General features: G+C 35.6%; 1 protein-coding gene across 1 annotated transcript in view; it reads right to left on the bottom strand.

The window, feature by feature from the left end:
• Nucleotides 1-2,794: 2,794 nt before the first annotated feature.
• The window catches only part of LOC128214023 (transmembrane protein 8B-like), a 33,980-nt gene continuing 18,264 nt past the window's right edge, over nucleotides 2,795-18,510 (bottom strand). Inside the window, exons 5-14 of the mRNA XM_052920238.1 lie at nucleotides 17,923-18,197; nucleotides 16,843-16,945; nucleotides 15,856-16,009; nucleotides 13,301-13,506; nucleotides 11,618-11,772; nucleotides 10,240-10,418; nucleotides 9,134-9,277; nucleotides 8,754-8,879; nucleotides 8,150-8,357; nucleotides 2,795-7,576 (exon numbers count right to left, since the gene is read on the bottom strand). Coding sequence (XP_052776198.1) covers nucleotides 7,488-7,576; nucleotides 8,150-8,357; nucleotides 8,754-8,879; nucleotides 9,134-9,277; nucleotides 10,240-10,418; nucleotides 11,618-11,772; nucleotides 13,301-13,506; nucleotides 15,856-16,009; nucleotides 16,843-16,945; nucleotides 17,923-18,197 — 1,639 coding nt within the window. The 3' untranslated portion in view covers nucleotides 2,795-7,487. The remainder of the gene's footprint in view (nucleotides 7,577-8,149; nucleotides 8,358-8,753; nucleotides 8,880-9,133; nucleotides 9,278-10,239; nucleotides 10,419-11,617; nucleotides 11,773-13,300; nucleotides 13,507-15,855; nucleotides 16,010-16,842; nucleotides 16,946-17,922; nucleotides 18,198-18,510) is intronic.

Below are 18,510 nucleotides of genomic sequence, written 5' to 3'. Positions count from 1 at the left end.
GAGTCTCATGTGGTCTATTATGAGTCATGTGGTCCATTATGAGTCATATGGTCCACTCTGAGCCTCATGTGATCCATTATGAGTCGTGTGGTCCATTATGAGTCGTATGGTGCATTAGTAGTCTCATGTGGTCTATTATGAGTCATGTGGTCCATTATGAGTCATATGGTCCACTCTGAGCCTCATGTGATCCATTATGAGTCGTGTGGTCCATTATGAGTCGTTTGGTGCATTAGGAGTCTCATGTGGTCTTTTATGAGTCATGTGGTCTATTATGAGTCATATGGTCCACTCTGAGCCTCATGTGATCCATTATGAGTCGTGTGGTCCATTATGAGTGGTATGGTGCATTATGAGTCTCATGTGGTCTATTATGAGTCATGTCGTCCATTATCACTCATATGATCCACTCTGAGCCTCATGTGATCCCTTATGAGTCGTGTGGTTCATTATGAGTCGTATGGTGCATTATGAGTCTCATGTGGTCTATTATGAGTCATGTGGTTCATTATGAGTCATATGTTCCACTCTGAGCCTCATGTGATCCATTATGAGTCATGTGGTCCATTATAGGTAATGTGGACCATTATGAGTCACGTGGTCTATTATGAGTCATGTGGTTCATTATGAGTCATATGTTCCACTCTGAGCCTCATGTGATCCATTATGAGTCATGTGGTCCATTATAGGTAATGTGGACCATTATGAGTCACGTGGTTCATTATGCCTCATATGGTCCATTTTGAGTCATGCGGTTCATTATGAGTCATATGGTCCACTCTGAGTACCATGCGATCAATGAGTCATGTGGTCCATTATTAGTCTCATGTGGTCCATTATGAGTCATGTGGTCCATTATGAGTAATGTGGTCTATTATGAGTCATATGGTTCATTAGGAGTCTCATGTGGTCTATTATGAGTCACGTGGTCCATTATGTTTCTTGTGGTCCATTATGAGTCATGTGGTCCATTATGAGTCATATGGTCCACTCTGAGTCTCATGTGGTCCATTATGTTTCTTGTGATCCATAATTAGTCACATGGGCCATTATGAGTCATGTGGTTCATAGGGAGTCTCATGTGGTCTATTTTGAGTCATGTGGTCCATTATGAGTCATGTGGACCACTCTGAGTTTCATGTGATCCATTATGAGTCATGTGGTCCATTATGTTTTATGTGATCCAATATGAGTCACATGTGGTCCATTATGAGTCATGTGGTCCACTCTGAGTACCATGTGGTTCATAATGAGTCTCATGTGGTCCATTATGAGTTATGTGGTTCATTATGAGTCTCATGTGGTTCATTATGAGTCTCATGTGCTCCAGTATGAGTCACATGGATCATTATGAGGCATGTGGTTCATTATGAGGCATGTGGTACCTTATGTGTCTGATGTGGTCCATTATGAGTCATGTGGTTCATTATGAGTAATGTGGTCCATTATGAGTCATATGGTTCATAATGAGTCATGTGGACCATTATGAGTCCAATGGTGTCCACTATGCGTCCCATGTGGTCCTATATGATTCACACGTGGTCCATAATGAGTCCTGTGGTTCACTATGAGGCATGAAGTTATTATAAGTCATATGGTCCATTATGAGTCATGTGGTCCATTATGAGTCATGTGGTCCATTATGAGTCATGTGGTCCATTATGAGTCATGTGGTCCATTATGAGTCATGTGGTTATTATGAGTCATGTGGTCCATTATGAGTCATGTGGTCCATTATGAGTCGTGAGGTAATTATGAGTCTTGTCGTCCATAAGGAATTCTATGGGTCATTTTGAGTGCCATGGGTCATTAGGAGTCAAAAGGTTCATTAGGAGTCAAATGGGTCATTATAAAGCACATGGGGTGTATGAGTCACATGGGTCATTTTGAGTCATATAGACTGCTTCAAGGCAATTATGAATTACATACTACGTTAAATGTAATAAATCGCCAAGACAAGTATCAGTCACATTGTCCATCATGAGTCCACCTGGCTGTAGTGAATCACCTGACCGGGTTTAAGTCAGCTGCGCCATTATGTGTTCCCTGGGCGACTATGAGTCACAGGGTCATCCTCATGTAATGACCTGTCAAGGACATGTGTGTGTATGGAGTATTCTCACAATATAACCAAAAAAATAAAACAAGGGACAAGTTTCTGTTAATTCCTTTTATTAAACAATTGTAAAGCTCATGTTTATATAAGATAACGTGTAAAAGATATAACTTCAATGAGACTTATTCTGCATGGCAACGGAAAACAATAACATTAATCACAACTAACAACGTCACAGAGTTTCAGACAAAATGCAGGTAGCTTATAAGTAAGAAATTAAAAAATCTTGTTTTCTACTAAAATTTAGAGAAATTAGAATTTTAAGACAATATGAAAGGAATGCCAAAGAGGAAAGACAAGCTACCATGTTATTGCTATTTAAATGTTCACCGGAAACCTGTGACTTTACATACTAAATATTAACATTATACAAGTTTGATAAACATTACATAAGTAAAATGTCACTTTGAGTGTTCAATATACTGGCATCAATCTATGGTCAGTCTAGGTGATTTACTTAACATGTTAGTCACGAATATGCATATCCCTTCCAAATGATAACAAAATTATATCTGGTCATCAGCCATAACAAATTAACATTAACATTTATGGAGTTTTCTGAGAACATGCTTAAGTGTGGGTCCTTCAAATCTCCTGTTATTGATTTAATCATAACAAGACAATGTTGCTTTTAATTCATGAGAATAGATGTTGGTTCAATGAATATTTTCTTTATTAAGTTCAAAATGTTTAACATAAGATATTATATACAAACAGTTGAATCTTGCTATGTTGAACTCTGTTATCTACATGTTCTGGTTATGTCAAACTTTTTTTAAACATTTTTTTTCAGTTAAATTATTCTCTTAATATATTTTGTTTCTATTGATTGTTCATTATCTCGAAGCATTTTAGAGGTCTCAACGACTTGGACATAGCGATTTATGACTGTATCTTCATGCCTTTCGCCTTATAATATTGAAATGCATTGAAAATAGTTAAAACATCATGACCCTTTAAAATTTAAATCAAGCAATTATTACCTGTTTGTTTATATATGTTAATATAAATACATACTTGTGCATGTGTTATATATTCTATATATTTGTGCAATATATAACATACTGGTATAAAAACACAGTTTCAGTTTATAATATTGAAAATTAAAAACAAAAACATTTACATGCTTTGAGCATGAAAGTCAAATATTTTTCAACACAGACATATACACTACATATTTCACCCAAAACACATATTTGTTCATTACATGTAGTAGTTTAAAGCTACACTATCACAGCTTTGATTGTTCTGTTATTTTTGGTTTCGGAATCAGGTGGTTTTGGCATCAATGCCTAAAATCAGTCATATAAGGTAACTCACAATAGAACAGATCCCAATTGTTTGGAAAACTGCTGAAAGACTCACTTATCTTAAAGCGCTAGTAACACCTTTAGCAATAAAACATTAATTTTCAAAACGTAAATATTAAAAACTGCAATGTGATCTTTTGTCAGCAATCTTATAAAAAAATTGGTTTCCATACATTTTCGCAAAAATTGGCTCATTCAAAGACAAAAAAAAAAAAAAATGTCAAAATGGTCAATCTGTGAGAGTGCAGCTTCAAGTTTGTAACTGTGGCAAATATTGTGGCAATTTTCTGTGGTTCATATAACAATGATATAAACAATAATATAAGAATAAAAATTGTAAAAATCACAAATAAAACCAATTAAATGTTTTGAACATTAAAGTTATATATCACTTGAGTTACCAACAGCGCTCTTGAGCAAACACCGACACTCACCGCTTGTAAATTTTTTAGTCAAACAAGGGGCTTAACTTGAGAACCATCCAATCCAGAGTAATGGGCCTTGCCACAAATGTGCTCATTGCTACTAGTAATATTTGAAGTTGCATATGAGTATCTTAAATGGTTATTATGTAAAGTTTTTTTTGTTGCTTGTTTGTTTTTTCAAACAATGAAGGGGCATAAATCAACAATGGTGAAATCCAGGGTCATGGGCCTTGCTACACGTGTGTATACTTTCACTTTGTGCCAAGTTTCATGATAACGTTTTGAACGCTTTTTAAATGACCACAGTTAATGTTTATGCATGAAAACATTTTTAATTTGAACATCTTGAAACAATAATGAGTTTTGGCCAAGATGATTCCCTTGACCACATCAAGGCTATGACTCTAGCTCAACTAGTTTCCTCTGTAAAACAGACAAGCTAGAAAAAAACATGAAGAATTAATTGTCATATCAATTCTCAAGCATATAATTGCACATTGCAGACTCTTCAATGTATATATAGATAAAAATATATAAATGCAGACAAAAAACATAACAAGAAGAAAGCCTGGAACAAAATACATACATAAATCTCTTCAAGGTTATATAAGGGAATGTTCTTCTTGTGTATCAGGGGCGTAGTTTGGCTAAAAATGGTGTGTAGTACAACGTTTGTGTGGGTTTGGTGACATGCCCCCCTATCCCCCCGAATTTAGTTTCAGTTAGATTCTTAGGGGTGCAGGAATATTAACAACTGGTAAATATATTTAGTAACTGTTATTTACTAGAACAACGCTTTCCATACATAAAACTTTAGAACCTTATAATTATGTGCAAATTTGTGTTTTCATTTTTTTGGGGAAAAAAATGTAGGCCACAGCCTTGATGGCCTAGAGGTAGCTACGCCCCTGTGTATGTGTTTTCTAAAAAATTAAAGAACAACTGTGATACACATGTACTTGAACTTCATAGTGGTGATTGATTTCATGCTTACCTGAATATATTAACATGCTTATCAGTATAAAAAGTGATGACATTTTAACATTGTCATTAAAGGGACTAGACACCAGATGATACCATTGCCATTAAAAAAAAAGAAAACTGTCATAAATTTACATAAAAGTGATATGGTTGTGTACAATGCATTGAACCTTTCTTACTGATGTATCACATTGCTTACTACACATGTATCTTTCATAGTTTTGGCGTATTTTTCCAATGCAAAACTTGCTGGGTTTGTCTACCACATAAATCCCAGTAAATTTAAAAAAGTGTCGGTATGTGTATCTATACTAATCACAGGATCTTCACATGCTAAATATATACACTATAAACTAGGAAACCAGTATGCGATATTTTTAAATGGGTAAACACAGCTGAGATAGTGATAAAATATTATTTAATCACGTAAAATATTGTATTATCGACCTCATGTGAGACTAGTTTATTTTGATTATTCTAAGCTTGTTTTGAGAAAATACTGTTTTTGCAGATTTTGGGACCATCTGGTGTCATGTTCCTTTAACAATGCAAAAAAACAACCATGCCTCTTTGTGATCTTGAGTAAAAATATTTTGTAGATATATAAAAATGATTTCTAAAATAACTACACCTGGAATATAATAGTTAAATATGCGTGCAAAATATAAACGTTAAAAACAAGTGCTAAAAAATATAAAAAAATGTGTCCATTAGTCTTGCAAGAGATGTTTGTCGAATATTATATAACCAACTTTGTCAGAAACATTTGAAAGATGATTTTATTGAGGTGTATTAATTGAAACAACACAAAATCAATAGGACCCCTTTACGGCAACCTTCCATAGAAGTTTGATGGTAACAGATCAAACCGTTCAAGAGTTATTCTGAAGACAAGGTTTTCATTCGACTTTTAAATGTGTGACCTTTGACCTCCAAAACAATATGGGTCTTTTACTGGTCATGGTTAACCTTTCAGTGAAGTTGGATGGTCCTAGGTCAAACTATTCTCAAGTAATATTGCAGACAAAGTTGTGTTACAGACAGACACACAGAAAAATTAACAGTGTGAATATTATATTGGCACCCTTTAAAAAAAAACAGGGGGCATTATAAAAATATGTTATGGAAAATATCAACCTATGAAAAATTTGTCAAATCTTGAAATAATCCTTTTCAATTTACAATTAATTATAAAAGTACTAGATTAAAAAAAACATGTTCTGAAACATTTTTGAAAAGAACTGGTTCTAATGGCTTTATCAGTAATAATTCAACTATAATAGTCCAAGAATCAAATAGAATTTGTTCTGAGACATTTTGGAAAGAACTAGTTCTTTTAAAGATATTTCTCATTTTGTAGTTATGTTTTAATGAAAAGATAATATTTTAATGTAAATCTTCTTGTGTATATAACATCATAAAAACAACTTGTAAAAAAAATACACAAAATAAACAATGTCACTGGTATAATATAAAATGATATATAAATTGTTAAAAAAATGCATCTGACACAAAAATCATCAGTATCAATATAATTATTTAAATCAGCAATTAAATGCATTGAAAAAAGTATAAATCCTGAACAATTATCAATCTTAGTTAAAGATATGAAGATTTGATCATGAAGATGTCTCTGAGTTTAAGTGCAAGTATAGTCTAAATTTGTTATGTCTAATTCTGATATCTCGATTTTCTAGTTATGTTGAACTTTAATCAGGGTCCCAAATTATTTCCTCCTGTTTCTATATAAAAACAAATCTGTTTATGTAGATTTTTTATCTCAAATAATCGCTATATCAAAGTCATATTTCATGGAGTCAAATTTTACACCTATCCTTTCTCCTTTATTTTGAAGTCCGTACAACTTTGACATAAGTTCCTATAGTAATGCTTGAATAGTCAAAAGAGAATTGTGATTTAATAGTTACACACATTCAACCATTCTAATAGCCTCAAAATTAGTATTAGTCAAATAAATTTTAAGAATTATTAGCAAATGCGTACCAGAAAAACTAATAAACTATTTTGATTGATTTTCATTTTTCTGTGATTTTTGCCACTTTATCATATGTTAATTTAGAAAAAATAACTTCAAGTATGCAATAGGAATTGAAAATCCGACCAAAACCATTATCTATGATTGGAAATAAACAGAGTGGTTATTTTGATCATATTCCAATCTTAAAGTTTGTAAGAGAAGGAGCAGTTGTAAATATCTTCGTCACTCAGAAATATAACTTATGATTTGAAAAATATAGTAACACTAACTGGACGTCAAATCCATCCAGGGAGCCATAATTGGTAAAAATTACAATTTTTGTAAAAAATCAACAAGATTTCAGAATAAAAACCTTAATAAAAGTAAATGTAAGTAATATGATATGATTTTATTTCTTTAAAAAATGATATTGAAAATCATAATCAATTATTGCCAAATGAGGCAAACATTCAAATTTCAAGAATATTTTATCAATTTTTCATCCCTAGTAAGTATATACATAAGTTCAAGTAAGAGGCCATCTTGGTTCTTTTCACACACCCTCTTCTCAATTTGAGCAGATGGAGCTGAATTCTGGTAATCTCAATTTTTTAAATTCTATCAATTCCGCTGGCTCATCAAACATCCCCTTAGCCTAGCTACTCCCATGCAGACCATTATACTTGACGGGGCCTATCGAATGTGCTGATTGGCTGGTAGGTTGGTCCTGGGCTTGTACCATTTTGATCCTTCACTTTGTACTGAACTGTAAAATGGTAGAAAAGAATAGCAGCATCAACATTTAAATATTACAAGAATAAATGTCACAAACTACAACAAGGTGAGCTTGCAAGAATAAAGGCAATAAAGTTTCACCTTAATGTATAAATAGGTCCAAGACCATTGATCCATGTTTGACCTTGACTTTGAAGAGTATCTTTGTTAACAACTACGAATTAATCAGACGTCTGACCTTCATGCAAGCCTTGACTTTAAACAATTGTATGAAATACAACTCATCTCAACATGGTTAATATTTGACAAGTCATTTCATGTGCTTCAGTGTTTATTGCTCACAAAAGGCTCTCTGACCTTTGTCACTGAAGTGTGACCGTGACCTTTCAAGTGATTTAAGTGTTTATCACTAGTAATTAGAGCTCTCAAAAGGCTTTCTCACCTTTGACCCCGCAAATTGACCTTAATCTTACCTCTAAGACATTAAATATGACCTTGACCTTTACTCTATGACCCTGAAGTGTAACTTGACCTAACCTGTATGTCCCTGAAAAATGACCTTGATATTACCTCTATGACCTTTTAGTGTGACCTTGACCCTTACCTCTAGAGTCCCTAGGTGGCAGAAGCAGTAAAACACTGAGAGCCATGCACACATGCCAGGCGCTGTGCGTGTATAGGTAGTTGTCTTCCCGCTCAACAAATGTGAAGATACACAGACCCCCTGCAGCTAGGAGCAGGCCAGGAACCAGAAATAGAAGGTAGCGTTTCCTGCTCGGGTAACATTTTCCACGGTAGCAACATCGGCACACCTGACATAGAGAGGGATTACACTTCTTTAAGCAAGAAAATTTATAATGGAAACTGAAATGAATATGGTAGTAATTTAAGTGAGCTTTTAAATGTATTTTACCTCTAGAATATATCAGCCAACATGCCAGTGTAAAATGTCAATACTTCAGACTTAAATATTTCAATGGTTAATAAACATAAATGACAGAATTTATCGCAATGTAGATAATTGTTTACAGTTTTAAAAACCATGAATACCGGTAGCTTGTTTGACTGTTATAACTATATGACAACAGTAATGGTTAATATGTTTCCTCTTTCTATTCCTTCAAAGCATCTCAGTTTTGATTTGTATGGTGTTTTTGGATACTTAAGTCCAAGATAAATCAGAGCAAACATCATTCTACATTCTATACCCATGAAATAAGAAGCATGATAAGCCCAACTCCAGCTGGGACAAGGAAGAGAAAGGCACTGGTTTTCCGATACAATACTCCAACAAGCAGAGCTAGTGGGCCAGCCATCTGGATAAGACTCTTCCACTGAAAATTAATCGAAGGCATAATATATATATATGTATTTCAACAAATCACTGGTTTTCCTACAGAAAACTTATAGACAGACAATAGTAAAAAATAGTGAAAAACAGTTTGGCACGTAACTAATGGAGATTGTCACATTCTGTTTATTGAAATAACACAAAAATATGGATGTACATATTTTCGTATATCAAACTGTTTTTTTCTTTTGCACTTTGCGTTCAAACAATTGCTTTAAGCTTCCATTTAACAATTACCTGAAGCGGAGGTCTGGCCATGGCAACCAGGGTAATCCATATGGAAGTCGCAGATGACAGGAAGTCACATACACTGACCACATTGATTGGCAGTGGACACATTGAAAATTCCTCCCTACGATCTCCATCACATGAGTGATATAGCTGTGGAAAGAAATTGTAAACAGATGGCAGTGCCAGAAAACAGGGAGTGGCACATGCTGACGACCTTGATCAGCAGCAGACACGAAGTTCTCTCTCAGATCTCTGTCACATGAGTGGTATAGCTGTGAAAAGAAATGCTATATTTGTAAACAAATGGCAGTGCCAGAAAAACAGGGAGTGGCACATGCTGACGAACTTGATCAGCAGCAGACAAGACGTTCTCTCTCAGATCTCCGTCACATGTATGGTATAGCAATGAAAAGAAATAATATATTTGTAAACAGATGGCAGTACCAGACAAGACAACAGGAAGTTGCACAAACTGATGAAGTTGATCAGCAGCAGATACATAGAGATTTTCTCCTTCCGATCTTCGTCACATGCTTGGTATATCTGTGGAAAGAATGATAAATTAATTATTCTTTGTGAACAAACGACAGTAGCAGACAACAGAAAGTCACATATACTGACCGCTTAGATCAGCAGTGGAGGCATGGAGAATTCTAGTCGCTAAACCCATCATGGTTGTCCAGTTAATGAAGTGGTTAGCGCATTCGCTTTTCACCAGGGTTCGATTCCTGGCCTAGCCAAGCATGTGAGTTTGGTTAGTGGTCATCAAGCCGAACAAGTAGGTTTTCTCCGGGAACTCCAGTTTTCCCCACAACGCAAGACCACACTCTCACGCAAACTTGTGTCAACGAAAGTGACTTAGTATAAGTTATCATAACTTTTTTAACAATCGTTGTAAAATATATAATGTTTAAACTAAACAAATCATGGTGCAGCAGCAAAATAAATCATGTATTACTAAGCTGATGGAAGAAAGCCACATATCCTGACTACATGGATCAACACTGGACACACACCTTTAATAGACCTTTATGGCTATTTAGGCTTGAATTCATGTTTGAAAAATAGCTCCATAAAAAATTATCAAGCGTATGAAAATGCACTGTACTTACAGCTGAGAAGACCATGTTGTAAGCAAACACCAGGGCCTCAACATAATATCTCCTGTATGAGGCAAGCACAATGGCGGGTATGAACACAAGGTTACTGAGCGTCAATAAAAGTAGTTCCTGCAGCTGGTAACTGTCTGACTCCAGGTCCGAGCCATCAGAACAGTCAAAGCCCCTCCAACCTGAAATATGGGTTTGGAAAACATTTATGTTTTAAGTAAATACGAGAAAAAGACATTTTTGAAAGCAAATAAACAAAGGTGTACAGTGTAGCATGTTCATATAAATATTTGCAGCTTATTTGCAAAATACTAACCACCCTGAGATCAATATCAATAACCATAAAACCAATGAAGCCCCTCCAACCTGAAACATGTATTTGGAAAACATTTATGAAGAACATGTAAAGAAAAAAATAATAAGCTCCTCCAACCTGACACATGGATTAGGAAATTATTTATAAAGAACATGTAAAGAAAAACATAAGCCCCTCCAACCTGAAACATGTACATGAAAAGTAAAAGAAAATCTTTGAAAGCAACTAATTTGTTTAACAAAGCTCTTTTCTATAAATATTTGCAGCTAATGGATATGATGCAAAACCTGCCTCTAGTTACATTTAGATAAATATCTGCAATTTATAAAACCAATAAGAGATTTACAAGGCATAGTATGAGATCTTTTTGGACAAACAAATGCATGAGGATTTCGTTTAATACGTTCTTTTGTTAAACATTGGGCCAACTGTTCAGAACTTTGTAAAAGTTAACAACATGGTTAACAACATATCGGTGTTAACTTTCAAATATGTGATGTGCTTAAATAAAACAAATACAGCTGAAATAGTTGTCTCAAATCTTGTTTGGAACACCGCAGATCACACATGTATCCATCAAACTTTCAGAGCAGTAAGGATTTGAAAGTTAACAACGATGTGGTTAACAACCGATTAAGTGTCATGTCAATTATCAGTCCATATCGCATTTTGCAAACAGGTTTTAAGAATAACCAACAATAACAACAAATTTCTCTTCAAGATTTTCAAAAAGCATTATGTTTGTTAACTCACATATATTGCTGTGCATTGAATATTTAATTTATCAGATCCATCTGCAGTATCCCTATGATATTCAAACAATCACTAACCATCCACACATCTGCACATGCAGTAGATCATGTGGCCATTAAGGAAGTTGATAAATTGACCATGTTAGTGATACAACTGTGTCTGTTGTCATGGAAACATTCACTAACTTGACTCATCTACAGTACATGTGGTGTAGAACAAATGTCTGTTCAGGTAATCGATACATTGGCCATTTTGGCTACAACCCCACCCACACCCACACCCCTGTCTGCTGTCATTGAAACATTTACTTACCCTCGACACATCTGCACGTGGTGTACAGCACATGGCCATTAAGGTAGTTGATACATCGGCCATTTTGGCTACATCCTCCACCCACACAGGCATCTGTCATCACGGAAACATTCACCTGTGCTGACAACTGACCACATGGCATCACTTCTGTGTCACTGTAACGTTTAAAAATTAGTCTATCAGACCCTATGATTAAGTTATATGCTGGTTAATAATGCTCTGTTGCACCCAAAAGCAGAAGCCAACAAGAGCTGTCACAGAAAATGAAACACATATTTCCCCGAAGTCCCATCCAGCAATGTGTTCAGTAGGGAATGTTTTGACTTAACATTAGCAAACTGTTGTGCATTCCTAGTTGAAATGCAGCGCATACACTGCAAGCGGGGAACCAAACAGCAAACGTTCTTTGCAAACATGTTCACTGAGCACAGGGCAGTTAAATGGATTATGCAAATACCAGTAACCAAACAGCAAACGTTCTTTGCAAACATGTTCACTGAGCACAGGGCAGTTAAATGGATTATGCAAATACCAATATGTCTACATTCACGAGGAGCACATATGAACATACGCCAGACCCCATTATGGCTGACCTCAAGTATGGAGGAGTAATTAACTAAAAAGTAGGGATGTTGTTCTTGTCATGCACGCGACACGTTATCTTTATGTATCAAACACTTGTGCCAAGTAATTTTAAAATACCTCTCTGCATGACAATGATACAGCAAAGACACAACCAACTTAATTCTCTATGAACATACATGCAACATTCCATAATGAGAAACCTGTAAGTTTGACTATGTAGGCGACACATCTTCTGTATGTATCAAACACATTTGCTGTATGTACCGAACACATTTGCTGTATGCACCGAACACATTTGCTACATGTACCGAACATAAAATTCCAAGTTATTTAAAAATCCAACTGTGCATGATAATGTTAAAGCCCAGATACAACCAACTACACTCTAAATAATTGTAGATATGCAGCATTCAGGGGCATAAAAAGAAATCGTATGAAAAACAAATACCTATTATTTGACTAATAAGACGTTATTTTTTGTAAAACAAATATTTCTAGTGGAAGCACATAACGTTTTAAATTTTTGAAGATGATAGTTGGGTAGTTGTTACTTTTCTTAGAAAGACAGTGTACTGTTTTCACACATATATCTGATATCAACATAAACCAATACCTTAAACACAATTTATAAACGTTCAATGAAGAGGGAGATTAGAAGTCACGTGATAACCCTGGACAGATAAATGCACATGGATTTTCGTACCAAGTATTCTTTCACTAAACAACACAGGTACAATTATTGAGGATAGTTCAGTGATTTAATTTTGGAATTATTTTCATCGCCTGTGCCTTCCAAATTAGGTAAAAAAAATTATTTTGGGTAAAATTTAAAATCAAACCAAACTATACTTGTTTTTACTTTAGTATGCTTACAGTATGCTGTAGAAAGGCTAGCCTTTTTAACATTTTGTTTATTGTTCAAGAAAAACATTCCTTTTTTTATTCAATCTGTATTGAAATATGATGATATTTGAGGAAAAATGAACACTGTTTTGCAAGGGGAAACAGCCATTATAAGGCGGTAAATTGCACCAAAAAATTTCACTGTAGTTGTATTCCAATTTAAGAGTCATATATTTTGCACATTAAACCCTTTACCTGTCATTGAGAACTCTGTAGCAATTCATCTTCACTCCGACAAACCAGTGGCCGGCCTGTGGATATGGAACAATGACCTTGACCTGATCTTCTCCTTGTGAAGTCATGTTGCTATGGAAACCATCAGAACACTTTGAGGCCCCTTCTTGATATGGCAGGACCTCTCTTTGAACGCAGATATTCACCTGAGCATGCAAGTAGTTCTCCTGAAAATTAAATTAGTTATAAGCTAATATTTACATTTATATAGTCTTTTTATAGAGAAAAATTGACATTCATTTGGTATAACAAAAAAGGAATTATAACTTCATTGTTTATTTCCATATTGCACTCTGATTCGTTAAGAGCAATGTCATTTAACCAATGATATACAACATTACAACAAGAGATGTTTGTCAAACATTATGCCCCCCTGAGCGCCAAGTTGTCAGGATTATATGGACAATTGAATGAAATATGCATGGACCGAAATGACAGCTGGTTTGTCACTGACATTGGATGCCGTTGAGGCAGTTTAAGACTATAACCATTCAAAGTGTGACCATGACCTTTGACCTCAAAATCCATAGGAGTCATCAGCTGGTCACAAAAAATCTAAATGTCAAGTTTGAGGGCCATGGATGCAGGCATTGACAAGTTATCACACAGACAAGATTTTTTCATTCAAGGTCACTGTGACCTTGACCTTTGACCTGATGACCCCTAAAATCATAAGGGGTCATCTACAGATCAGACGCAACATCAAGTCAAGTTTGAGAGCCATGGGTGCAGGCATTGTCGAGTTATCACTCGAAACATTTTCGCATTCAAGGTCACTGTAAGCTTGACCTTTGACTCGATGACTCCTAAAATCTATAAGGGTCATCTTCTAGTCAGGCCCAACTTCCATGTCAAGTTTGATGATCATAGGTTCAGGCATTGCTGAGATATCACTGGGAGAAGAATTGTTAACTTGTTTGCGTTAAATGTTACTGTGACCTTGACCTTGGCCCGATGAGCCCCAAAGTGAAGAGGGGTCATCTTCTGGTCAGGCCCACCCTTCATGTCAAGTTTGATGACCATAGGTCCAGGAATTGTCGGGTTTGCTTTCAATGTCACTGTGACCTTGACCTTTGACCCCTTAAATCAATAGGGGTCATCTACTGGTCAGGCTCAACTTCCAAGTCAAGTTTGAGGGCCATGGGTGCAGGCATTGTTGAGTTATCATTTGGACAACCTTTTATCATTCAAGGTCACTGTGACCTTGACCTTTGGCCCAATGTACCCTAAAGCCAATAGGGGCCATCTACTGGTCAGGCCCAATGTCCATGTCAAGTATGAGGGCCATGGGTGCAGGCATTGTCAAGTTATCACTCGGACAACCTATTACCATTCAAGGTCACTGTGACCTTGACCTTTGGCCCGATGACCCCCAAAAACAATAGGGGTCCTCTACTGGTCAGGCCCAACGTCGTGTATGAGGGCCATGGGTGCAGGCATTGTCGAGTTATCACTCTGACGACCTTTAACCATTCAAGGTCACTCTGAACTTGACCATTGGCCCAATGACCCCTAAAAACAATCTACTGGTCAGGCCCAACGTCCATGTCAAGTATGAGGGCCATGGTTGCAGGCATTGTTGAGTAATCACACTGACAACCTTTTACCATTCAAGGTCACTGTGACCGTGACCTTTGGCCCAATGACCCCCAAAAACAATAGGGGTCCTCTACTGGTCAGGCCCAACGTCCATGTCAAGCATGAGGACCATGGGTGCAGGCATTGTCGAGTTATCATTCGGACAACCTTTTACCATTCAAGGTCACTCTGAACTTGACCTATGGCCCAATGACCCCCAAAAACAATAGGGGTCGTCTGCTGGTCAGGCCCAACCTCCATGTCAAGTATATGGGCCATGGGAGCAGGCATTGTCAAGTTATCACACGGACAACCTTTTACCATTCAAGATCTCTGTGACCTTGACCTTTGACCTGATTACCCCCAAAAACAATAGGGGTCATCTACTGGTCAGGCCCAACCTCCATGTCAAGTATGAGGGCCATGGGTGCAGGCATTGTCGAGTTATCACACGGACAACCTTTTACCATTCAAGATCAATGTGACCTTGACCTTTGGCCCGATGACCCCCAAAAACAATAGGGGTCATCTACTGGTCAGGCCCAACCTTCATGTCAAGTTTGATGACCATACATCCAGGAATTGTTGAGTTATCACTCAGACAAGCTTTGGTCTACCGACGGACCGACTGACCGACTGACATGTGCAAAGCAATATACCCCTCTTCTTCGAAGGGGGGCATAATTATTGTAATGGCTATTCTTTTATTCAATCAAAATCCATGACAAATCTGCATACCACACTGGAGATCAAGTCATTCAAAAGATATTGATCAGAAATGACAGTGTGATGCTGATGTATATGCTGCATTGACAGACAAAGCAATCCATGTGTGTCAGCCAAGCATCGCTTAAATAATTAAGACTGTGATACTAAAATGATCGTGTATACAATACATGTACCTATTCAAAAAGAGAATAAGATTTTTGTTAACTCACCTGCAAGCTAACCACATTTTGTATGCCCGCCCGCACCTCCAGACTTCCACCATTATCCTGTCCATCACTCACAATAAAAGGCACTATATGGGTCTTGTCGTCAGACAGGCTGATGTTTACTCCATTCACCTCACTCCCGTTCATGTAACCATACCTGACCATAGAAAATCATTTTCAAGCTTTTAGTTTGATATACAGAAAAACAAGATTAGTACCAGCCAACAACAGGTACTACAGAGGAAAATTGCAATTTCTTTTTTCATAATATTATGATTTTACTACACTATTTCTAATAGGCTATTGTATTACTTAATGATCCATAATAATATTATTTTTATTTGTACGTTACTTTATCATATATATACATATGTATTTAGCAACTTCACTTATTTTGCTGCCAATGACATGCGACAGGTATATGACGTTGACGTAACTTCCTGTTAATATTGTTTGTTTATATCTACTGATGAAGGCATTACGCCAAAAGGTTTAAAATAATAAACTTTACGTGTTTGTGTGGTTTATTTTATTCATATTCAATTTCTTTTTTAAAATTTACAAACTAGAATTTTGCTTTTTGAGATTTGTCAACTATTGGGAACTTTCACTTTTAAGTAAGGTTCACCATCACCAAAAATAAATTGGCAGATCATGTGGCCATTAAGTAATATGCATACAAAGTTTCAAGACTCTACATCAAGGCTTCGCAGACATAAAAAAGATCTCACAATCAACGAAAAAAAATCATTTCAACTGACAAGTTATAATTTTAGCAGAATACAATATTTTTAAACATATACTGTATAGAGATTTTGAACAAAAACTTCGTAAACTGCCAAGAATTAATGTGGATATGATTTTAGCTGATCATTTCCATGAATATTAAGTTTCATTGCAAACCTTAAAAGTTCTTAAAACAGAATTTACAGTAAAGGATAGACCCTCGAACTGGTTTTTGAACTTGGAGTAAAAGATAGACCCCCAAACCTGTTTTTGAACTTGGAGTTGTGTGTAAACTTGTCAAGTAATGGAAGCATTTGACAGGTCAGGTCCTTCTCGTTGGTTTTGTAGGTCTTTATGGTTTTACACGCTAGAAGCAAAATATAAATGACATCATTGTTATCAACCTTTCTGCACTGCACGTTTTTTAATAAAAAAATGGAAATATGAAAAAGAACACCGTGGACGATTGCCAAACCTTGTCTGGGATTTTTATTAAACAGGAGGCATAACTCAATACTTATTAAAGCCAAAGTTACATGGTCCTTGGTTTAAGCGCCCATTATGTCTCTTGAAACATAGCCTACCAAGTTTCATTTTAGTGGTTTAAGAGTTATGGCCAAAATTAGTTTTTGAACAACAACAAATTATCACGGCTGCAGCAATACCTCAACTTCAACAAAATAGATAAGCAGCTATTTGTTTAAAGATGCACATTTACTCCCAAACAAGATTTACCACAATTAATACAATTGTTTAAATATACTAAAAAGGATGAATGAATGTCAAAAACAATGGTTCATATGAAGGATACCGAATTTAATTTGAAAGAAAAGGGCAGAAAACTCCGTATTTCCACCTTATGAGACGATAGTAGATCGCTCTAAATCTTTTAGCACTCACCAATCATTTAATATGTTTGCGTTTTCAGCTATTATATACATGGTTACAATCTTGTAATCAGTAATTAATATTTTCCATATATGCATCATTTAGAAGTAGTTAAAGGTTTAACACTCAAAATTGATGTTTGTTATACATTGATTTTGAATAAGAGTGTCACTTTAAGGGCACACAATATAGGATGATGCAAAATTATCATTTTTAATTTTAAAGCATTATTATGTTTTACTCGTTTGACTTCAATGATCAAATCTAAAAATGGCTATGATGAGTGTACAGGTAAAAAATATTAGCAATATTTTGGCGCTTTTTTAACTGGGGACTTTGTGGCCACGTCAATTCAATAAAAAAATTTATCTGTACATAAAGTGTCCAAGATCTACCTCCCTAATGGTATCTTTAACATATTTTGGTAATAGTACATTGTTGATAACATGTCTTTACCTTTAAATCTGACGTCCACAGATGCATTTATAGTTTCATTAGTACTGTGCGAAAAGATTTCCAAATAATTCCACACGCCGACACTTGGTTCTTCCATGGTAACCTCACATGTTGTTACATTCCACTCACAGTTTGTTTTCACAGTTGAGTTGCTGGGTCCTGGAAATCCCAGACCTCTGGTTGCTATGGTTACATCACACCCAGTCTGGTTGTTGCTAGAGTAACAGTCTTGAAGTATCACCTGATATTTGTAGACCTCTACTGGTACTAAGAACCTATGATGAGAATCTGACAATAAATTTACAGTTCTAATAAACACATCATATGATGCTAGGTTTATTTGATATTAAAATAAGTATAATGACTAATGCTAAATTATCAAAGAATGTAAAAGATGAATAGAAGATAATTTAATACATGAGAGGTGATTTAATACAGAATTTATTAAACCAGTTTCCTAAAATAGATAAAAACAAACAGGTCAGTGAATTTTTATCAATTATAGTACACAACTTGAATGATCGCAAATCTGATATTATACATAATGATATTGTCTAAAGTGCTAAAACCTAAAATGTTGCTGTATAA

The sequence above is a fragment of the Mya arenaria genome, chromosome 13, assembly GCF_026914265.1.
Source record: "Mya arenaria isolate MELC-2E11 chromosome 13, ASM2691426v1".
NCBI classification, from domain to species: Eukaryota; Metazoa; Mollusca; class Bivalvia; order Myida; family Myidae; genus Mya; species Mya arenaria.
Note: the sequence above shows the minus strand (reverse complement) of the source record. Positions and strands in the feature narration are given on the sequence as shown.